The sequence below is a fragment of the Orycteropus afer genome, unplaced genomic scaffold (assembly GCF_000298275.1).
Source record: "Orycteropus afer afer isolate SDZICR_OR568_19922 unplaced genomic scaffold, OryAfe1.0 scaffold00073, whole genome shotgun sequence".
NCBI classification, from domain to species: Eukaryota; Metazoa; Chordata; class Mammalia; order Tubulidentata; family Orycteropodidae; genus Orycteropus; species Orycteropus afer.
In genome coordinates, this window is record NW_006921660.1 from 4,129,877 (window position 1) to 4,139,924 (window position 10,048).

Sequence of the window (10,048 nt, forward strand, 5' to 3'; positions counted from 1 at the left end):
TTTGAACCGCCAGCCTTCTGGTTAGCAGTCATGTGCCTTAGGCACTAAGCTACTGGAGCTCCTATTATTAGTCCCTTTTAATTGATAAGAAAACTTGGTCACAAAGAAGCTATATAACTTGTTCCAAGTAACATAAGCATTAATTATCAGAATTAGGATTTAAAACCAGATGGTTTGGCTCAAGAGCCTATGTTCTTTATCTCTCTGGTATACTGTTTCTGTATTATAGTATGGTGATGAACAGCCAGATAGTAGAGAGCCTTGTAAGTCACTTAAAAGCATCTGACAAGCTTCTAGGACAATGATAGGCCACTCGAGGTATTCAGGCACTGTGCTCATATTTCATATCTCAAACTTTCATTTGAAGAATATATGAGTAAGACTAGAGACAGAAAGCCCAGAAGTAAGGTGTCTGCCATGATCCAAGTGAGAGAAGATGGGATTCAAGAGGTATTTTGGAGTTAGAATTGATAGGACAAAATGATTGACTAGTATGAAAGGTAAGAGAATAGGGAAAATCAGACATGGCTTCTGGCCCAGGTAAGTAGATGAATGATGATGCTGTTTGATGATATAGAAAACACTGAAAAAGAGGCAAATATGGGAAAAGATGATGTGGCAGCTATGTTTTCCAAGGATGTTGCAACAATATCTTCCCATCCCATATGTTCTTGTTCAATGTGTCTTTGCTATTTCTCCAGTTATAAGGGGGAGCTGTGAGTCTGGGCTTGCCTCAGAGGCTTTTGTGACCAACAGAATATGATGAAAATCCTGGAACATAAAATGTATTGTCACAAGAAGCCTGTAGGTTCTGCCTAGGTCTATTGGAATGTGAACTCTTGGGACACTCCCCTTCAGAACCAGCTGCTATGCTCTGAGAAGCCCCAACTACATGGAAAACCTTGATTAGGTGTCTCTGTTGGCAGAAACATCTGCGCTCCCAGCCAAGAGTTAACATCAACTGCCAGCCAACTAACTGAGATATCTTGGACATCCAGCTCAATGGAGCCTTCAGACAGTCTCAGCTAACATCTGATGGCAATTTCATAAGACCCCAAGCAAGAAAGCAAGAAATGTCCAGTCAATCTATATAACCATGAGAGATGCAACAAACTGCTCTTTTAAGTCCCCAAGTTCTGGTCTGGTTTCTTATGCAGTAACAGATAATCAATAGTTGATGGGTTAAGTTTAAGACACGTGGAATTTGAGATACTTGGAAGACACCCAAGTGGAGATGTTTCAAAGATACTTGGAAAGATTTTATGCAGTTGCTGTCTGGAGCTCAGGAGAAGATCTAGAGGCTAGACTTATCGATCTGGGAGTCAACAAGCACATGGAATGTAACTGAAGCCAGCAAAGTGGTTGAGAGAACTCAGAGTGATTATATTGTGAAAGGAGCAGAGTTTTGAGAAACAGTACTCTTTAGGGATTAGGTAGAGGAAGATGAGTCACCTAAACCCTAAAAAAAAAAAAAAAAAAAAGGCTCTCTGGTGGCATAGTGCCTAAGGCACTTGACTGCTAACCAGAAGGCTGGTGGTTCAAACCCACCTGCCACTCCTTGGAAGGAAGGTTGGGCAATTTACTTCTGTAGTGATACTGCCCTGGAAACCCAAGGAGGGATCGCTGTGAGTCAAAATAGGAGTGGAAATTTCAGCTCTCTCTTAAGTTTTCCTTTTTTTTTTTTTAAAGTAAGATGCAAAGCTATCTGCTGAGAAAGGATTAGGTTTTGAGTATAGTAGGAATATTTGAAAGAATTATTGAGAATTGTTGAGAAGTATTGGTTAGGGAGGGAAATAATGTATTGCTTAGAGAGGGAAATAAAGAAGGGTTGGTAGACTGCTGAAGTTGGTGAATGTTATGGACTGCATTGTGGGTATAATCCCATTTGGGAATAGAGCTTTCTGTGTTATGTTAATGAGGTCATATAAGTATAGGGTGTATTTTAAACCAATCACTTCTGAGATATATAAGATCAAATTAGGCACAGAAGGAAGAAGCATATATTGGAGGTAAATACATATCATGCCACAAAAAGATCTCCAAGGAACCAAGGAAAAGAGTTGAAAAGGCATAAGTCCCTTCCCCCAGAGTGGACAAAGAAAGCTTTCCCAGAGCCAATGCCCTGGTGTACTGTATTTAGACTTTTAGTCCCCTAACTCTGAGAACATAAATTCTGTTCCTTAAAGCTACCTACCTGTGTTATTTCTGGATGCTGGAAGTTATGCCCCTGGTATTCAAATACTAGCAAAGTCATCCATGGTGGAAAGGTCTCAGGGAGCTTTCAGACTAAGACAGACTAGGAAGAAGGACAAGGTCATCTACTGCTGAAAAAAGGTCACTAAAAACCTTATGAATAGCAGTAATGCCAGAATACTCATCAATGTAGTACAAAATGAAGTAGCTGCTTAGAAAGACTCATAGAAAATTCCCCTGCCCAGACCTCTCTATACCAAGCAAAAATACTTCCAAAACTGAAGAGTAAATAAGATAAGTAATAAAGAAAAAAAGCAGATGAGATAATTCATTGCCAGCAGCCCATTACAAGAGGAGGATGCAGAGGTTTCCAACAGCTAAGGAGACAAACTTGTCTGTCAGTTTGTCATCCTGTGAGGCTTGTATGTTGCTGTGAGGCTTGAGTCTATGCCACTGGTGTTCAGACACCAGAAGAGTTGCACATGGTGCACAGGTTTCAATGAGGTTTACAGACTAAGACAGACTAGGAAGAAGGAGGAGGCCATCCACTTCTCAAAAATTGGCCAGGAAAAACCTTATGAATAGCAAGAAACACTGTCTGATGCATTCTGGGCAACTTTATGAATAGCTTGGAAACACTGTCCAACACAGTGTAGGAAGATGAGCCCCTTGGGTTGGAAGGCACTCAAAAAAAGACTGGGAAAGAGCTGGCTTATTACAGTAGAACCAACCTTAATGATATGGATAAAGTAAGTCTTTCAGGACCTCCATGCGCTGATATGGCACGACTCAAATTGAGGAGAAACAGCAGCAAACATCCATTAATAATCAGAACATGGAATATATGAAGTATGATTCTAGGAAAATTTGAAGTTGTCAAAAATGAAATGGAATGCATAAAGACTGATATCCTAGGTATTAGTGAGCTGAAATGGACCGGTTTTGGCCATTTTGAAACTAAGGAACTAGGACAATGATCTAAGAGATGGGTATTATTTATTATTCCCTCTTCACATGTGAGGAAATAGAGGCTCAAAGAGGGTAACTTGCTCACAGTTATAAAATGAGTTAAGTGAAGCAGATAAGATTTGAATACAGGCCTGTGTGATTCTTTCCAATACATTATTAGTCTAACTGAATTCTTTGGTCTGGAGGAATAACTTTAGTTTCTGGAAAGAGACTAGTGTTTGGGTTAAAAACCTCACTCTTACTTCATAAATCACTTTGTCTAGTTTCAAGACTTTTGCCTGAGACCCCACACTTCTGACCCACCTCATCTCTACAATTTGTAGTCAAAGAAAGTCTCAGGAATAAGCAGTAAAGGATCATGGCATATACTGAAAATTCTTCTTTTAGGCACTAAATACCACTTAGAAACTTTGGCTCAGCATTCACTTTAAGGCAAGCAGGGAGTTTACTGAACCCTTAATACCATGACTGATCCTTAGAATTAGATTTACAAAATAAAATAAAACAAGACTGCATAAATCAGACTGCATTTAGAAGCTGTGCGGTAATTTTCTCATTATGCTTAGCATGGCTAATTTTACTACTGTGCTTTTTTTTTTTTTCCTTCCAGAATCCGAAGGCCTTCTCAAGGGTTATGATTTTCTAGAATTTCTAAAGTGATTATGTGATCTGCTTCTCTGGATGGTTTATAGAACTGAAGTACTGGGTGATGGTGTATGGATATTCCAGGTTTGTCATGGATGCCTCAAACAGTGGTTTACAGGTTACTTCAAGGTCTGTAAATAATGAAGAGACACATTCTAAGAATCTTCACTTGGAAAACAGACCCAATAATTCTTTGCAATTTATGGTTTTTGGGGACTGTTCTAGAAATAGTAAGAAACCAAGAAGTTACTGTTAATGTAGGATTCAATTTGGACAAGGTCTGAGCACAGAGATAACTTCCTTTCCATACAGGAAAATTGGAAGGAATCCCCTAGTCCAGTTGGCAAGCTGGAGGGCCACTTCTGTGGTGTACTCAACTCCTTCTCAGGCCTCTGCTATCCATGTCTCATGTTGAAGGCTTCTTTATATGGGTAGGAAAAGGATACTTATGTGTAGGTACCATTGCTCCGTAGGTACCATTGCTCCACAGGTACTCATCAAGTATATGAGATGCTTTCTGTGGCCATTTGTGGAGTTTCAGTCCTTCTTCGAGAAGAGAACTATCTGAGCGAGGTTTTGAAATTGTGGATCATAATCTTTTCATAGACTGTGGAATCTTTTTAGTGGGTTTTACAACTAGCATTTTTTAAAAATGGAAAATTCAACAAACAGAATAAAAATACCAGGGTACATGTCACAAAATGAGGATAAGTACTGTTTTGGGAAACAATATCTCAGTATGTTTGAAGAAGCTCTGGTGGCGTAGTGCCTAAGGCATTTGACTGCTAACCAGGAGGTTGGGAGTTCAAAGTACCAGCTACTCCGTGAAAGAAGACTAGGTCATCTACTTCCATAAAGATTTACCACCTTGGAAACTGAAAGGGGGTTGCTATGAGTTGGAATCAACTTGATGGCAGTGAGTTTGGTGTTTGGTATGTTTGTATGTGTCTATTTGTTTATGTAGGTATTGATGAAACATGTATTCCTTACAGTTTGTTACAGTTAATAGCTAAAAGTCACTGTTATAGAGGACTCCACCTCCATAGAGATTTCTGAAGCCATATTTATGTGAGGTTCTTCCAAACCTCTGGTGACTGATATGAGCCCAGTCAGCACATTCCAGGTCCCCTAGAATATCTTCTTCAAGCTTACACATAAATAGGTGACGGAGCAGGGATCTGAATATAGGCTTATGAGAAGAATGTTGATGTGTGCAGAGATAACCCCAAAACCAAACCCACTGTCAGTAAGTCAATTTTGACTCATAACACCCCTATAGGATAGACTAGAACTGTTCCATAAGATTGCCAAGGCTTTAAGTATTTATAGAAGCAGATTGCCTCATTTTTCTCCCAGGGAAGCGGCTGTTGGGCTCAAACCATTTACCTTTCAGTTAGCAGCCAAATGCCTTAACCACTGTATTACCAGAGCTCCTTAAGAGCAGAGATATTCTCTGGCAAAATACCAGGAACCAGCTCCAAGGCCATGGAGCTGAATCAATACCTTTCTCAGTATCATGCTTGTCAAGTACTGTGAAAGCTAATTATCCTTGTTCCATTTTCATATTAATCCTAATAAAAGGTTAGGATATTGTGAAATAAATAAAATGCCCACAACAAGCATCTTGATCTTTAGTGTAAATTCTCATCTATAAAAACATAAAAGTTCCCTACATGTGTGGCTAATAAGTACTATTTTCCACTTTCACAGGGACCATCATCCACTGTAAGATACAGTCTAAATTTCAAGCATTGTAACCCCAAAACAAACACTCTCAGTTTCTATGCGATTACTTGATCTGCTCATATAAATATATTATCAATGTGTAAAATATTCCATAATTATTTAAAGTAATTAAATTTTATTTCATTTAAATTTCCCACTTGCAGTGTCAACTGGGCAAGCCTTTCTTTAGCCTCCTTTAATCCACCATGCAGTGACTACCAGTGTCTACTTCAGGCGTGGCGACATTTCGGTCATCAGTTTATAGGTCTTTTTGGAACAGATAGAACTTTTTATAAAAATGTTCCTTACAGGAGGGCATTCATTATGATTATTATAAAAATCTAGTATCTTATAAAATTCTTCAACCTCCTTAAGAAGGAAGAGAAGTGTCATAAAATATTATTGTTATAATAAAATAGAAGACAGGAAGGCAAGAATTTTAAAAAATAGTAAAAGCATTAGTCATAGTTAATGGGTACATGTAAAATAGCAGCATATATGTTCATCAAATATATAAAAGCTTTTTTCTAATCTTTCAAAGCAACTAGATGCATAAGGATGGATATAATTGATGCCAAATTAGAGTACAAATACATTAGGTAAGAGGAAACAAAGAGAAAGAAAAGCTAGGGACAGGCAAAGGATGTATGTCAGGTAACAGAAGAAGGTGTCTTGATCTGGCTGCTTTAACATATAAAGTATTATGACAGCTTCTAAAGAGCCAGTGGATGTTAAATGACAAGATGCGTTCTCCTTAAATAAAAGGTACTGGTACAAGCAGTTGTGCTCAGCTGGTAACTTAAAAGTTGGTTGTTGGAGTCTACCCAAAGATGCCTCGGAAGAAAGGTCAGAAAAATTGCCATTGAAATTGAAAAATCAGCCATTGAAAATTCTATGAAGCACAGTTCTATTTTCACATACATGCAGTGGCCTTGGAATCAACTTGAAGCCCAACTGCTATTGGATATTGGTAAAAAAAAAAAATTTAAAAAATTTGCATACATACACATATATATGCATCCAAAAAAAACACAAAAACAAACAAACAACAACCTCACTGCCATCAAGTCAATTTGACTCATAGCAACCCTTCCTTGGGTTTCTTAGGTGGTATCTCTATAGAAGTAGATTGCCCAGTCTTCCTCCCAAGGAATGGCTGGTGGGTTTGAACTGGCAACCTTCTGGTTAGCAGTCAAATGTCTTAGGCACTATGCTACCAGAGCTCCTTATACATACATATATATACAAAAATAATAATATAGGCATATGTCATATAAATATACATATGTATGTATTTTTTTTCCTGTGTTTATGTTAGAAAAATAAAATACAGCATTCTCTAATGATTTACGCTCCATTTTAAATTCGTAATTCAGTCACTTGATTTGAAAGTCTCTGTTAGATCAAAGTACAAACTCTTAAAGGTTTAGAGAAAGGGCAGTTAGAGAAAAGGTCAACAAACTGTAATCCTTCAAAGTGTTTTGTATCTAAAAGCTTTTGTAACAAAATTAATACAGTATTCCAACTCCACATACTAGTTGAATGAAGAAAACTTAATATACCCAAGATAAAACAAGAGATGATACATTGAATTATAATCTATTTGCAGACTAAAACTAAAACTAACACACTTTTGAAGAAGGGAAAGGCAGAAAAGCCTTGCCATCAAATCAGAATGCAGAAAATTGTATTAATTCCTAGAACAAACTGAATTTTTAACCTTTCAAGTAAATTAATAAAAAGTATTCATGAAAAGATAGTGTCTGCAATTTCAAAACCTTTTCCTTCTCCCATATAAAACTGAATATCAATAAGGGTAAAAATAAATTTATGGAAAATGGATATTTAAAGAAAGACTGGAAAACGGATATTAAAAGAAAGACACAGTGCATAAATTCTTTCTCTTACCACTGTCGCCAGAAGGTAATGAAACAGTATTTGTTGGCATGGTATCAGAATTCACTTTTCCATTCTCAAATGTGTCATTTTCAGTCTGCTGTAACTGCCAGTTGAGGCCAAATAGATGCATTGCTGGGGGTAAAGAATACAGGTTGTTTAAAGGTCTGCTGCTTTTAGCTATGAGAGCAAATGGTAAATATGTTTATGACAAGAGTCTTTGTAAAGATACCAAATACAGTAAGAATTATAAAACAAAGTTCCTCCAACAAATGCAATTTACATAGCAATGTAGTCAATATGGCAGCACTTTAAAAATGATTTGCTATGACTCAGTTAATTGGTACCAGGAAACTTTTAGGAATGAATCATTATTTGCTCTACTTTGTCCAAGTTCCACTCTTCATCATCATTCAAGTAAGCAGCAGAACACTATAGCAGCATTTGCCAAACTTACTTGATTACAGGACACTTAGAAATTTATAATGCTTTGCTGCAACACCTATTGGTTCTCAAGAGTCATGATGTTTTATATATTTGGATTAAGGTAAAAAACAAAAACTGGTTTCACAGATGAATTTGCTGTGTGTGAAATAATCAGAATTTGATTCAGATATACAATATATAATAAAATTTGAATATTCAAAATGTAAATAAGTAATCTTTGAATTTATGGTGTGCAATCCAGTAATAGCACAGCTCAAAAAACATGAATATATTCACACGGTTTCATGTGAGTTTCTTATGTGGGTATGTTAAGTTTATAAATCTATAAATAATTTAGTTATAGTTTTATAAATGCGTTAAGTAATTTTATTTATTTAAAATATTTTATAGTGAGAAAATTATTTAATTATAAAAGTAATATAATTTTATATAAAAAACCAAACTCAGTGCCATCAAGTTGATTCCAACTCACAGCAGCCCTACAGGAAAGAGCAGAACTGCCCCATAGGGTTTCCAGGAGCTCTGATGGTGCATTGGTTAAAGCATTTCACTATTAACTGGTTTGAACTCACCAGCCTCTCCATGGGGAAAGATGAAGGATTCTGCTTCTGTAAAGATTTATAGCTTTGAAAATCCTATGGGGGTTGCCATGAGTTGGAATTTACTCAATGGCAGTAGGTTTGGTTTTTTGTAATCTTCATGGAAGCAGATTGCCACATCCTTCTTCCATAGTGCAGCTGGTGGATTCTAACTGCCAACCTCACAATTAGTAGCCTAGAGCTTAATCACTGCGTTGTCAGGGCTCCTTGTCATTTTATATAGTGTTCGTTATTTTCTTTATTTAAGATTATTATATAAATAGGTTGCTGTCATATTCACCATTAACATTTATGTAAACATTCATTTCCATTCCACAGAATATAGTTTAGGTATTAATCCCCACCAAACCAAAGCAAATTCACTACTATCGAGTTAGATCTGACTCATAGTGACCCCTCCTTGGGTTTCCGAGGCTGGATCACTACCAAAGTAGATTGCAGGACCGTGCTTCCCAAGAGTGGCTGGTGGGTTTGAACCACCAGCCTTCTAGTTAGCAGTTAAATGCTTTAGGCACTACGCCACCAGAGTGCCTTGTATTAATCCCTAGGAAGTCTAAATACCTATAAGCGAAACCCAGCGATGGTCATATTATCATATCATGATAAAGGACTTTTTGGATATTTTAAAATTTTATTGTACTCCCTATCCAAAAAAGAAAAAAACAAAAAACAACTCACTGCCATTGAGTCGTATCTGACTCATAGCGACCCCCTTTGTGTTTCTGAGGCCACAAATCTTTATGGAAGTAGATTGCCCAGGCTTCCTTCCGTGGAGTGGCTGGTGGGTTTTGGTTAGCAGTCAAATGCCTTAGGCACTACACCACCAGAATAAGTCCACCAGTGCCTAAGACATTTGACTGCTAACCAAAAGGTTGGTGGTTCAAACCCATCAGCCACTCCTCAGAAGGAAAATAGGGCAGTCTACTTCGGTAAAGATTTACTACCTTGGAAACCTAATAAGGGTAGGTATGACTTGGAAATGACTCAGTGGCAGTGGATTAGTACTTTATAGTCAACAGTTTTGGAACATCCTATTATCACATTCTTTTATTAATAAGACCTGATATAAACCCATGCTATAATAAGAACGATACTAAATATCTAAATATACTAAATATAACCATAGCTACCCTGTGTATATATTTGTTACAAATGTGTATACTCACACACCCTGCTTAAATCACAGTCTTCCAGCAATGTCTTTTACACTCAGATTTTCAAAGATTAAGATAAAGGTTATATAATTCTTGAATTTATAAGTTGTCATCTTGTAAAGAGATAGAACTTAAGTCATTCTGCATTAAATTACGTAGTGTTTGAATGGCAAACTGTCAGAAGCTTTCTAAACATTTATCACTCACACATTTTCCAAGGTTTCAGATGCTTCAGCAATTTTTAAACAAAATAATGAGAGCTAGTTCTGCATACAGAAAAAGGTTTGGATATTTGACAGGCATACTTTGTCATGTTGTTGTTGTTATGTACTGTCGAGTCACACCTGACTCATAGTGACCCCTCCTTGGGTTTCCGAGGCAGTATTACTACGGAAGTAGGATTGCCCAACCTTCCTTCCG

General features: G+C 37.2%; 1 protein-coding gene across 1 annotated transcript in view; it reads right to left on the minus strand.

The window, feature by feature from the left end:
• Positions 1-10,048, minus strand: part of TENM3 (teneurin transmembrane protein 3) — a 628,633-nt gene that overhangs the window by 171,641 nt on the left and 446,944 nt on the right. Inside the window, exon 5 of the mRNA XM_042780948.1 lies at positions 7,441-7,563. Coding sequence (XP_042636882.1) covers positions 7,441-7,563 — 123 coding nt within the window. The remainder of the gene's footprint in view (positions 1-7,440; positions 7,564-10,048) is intronic.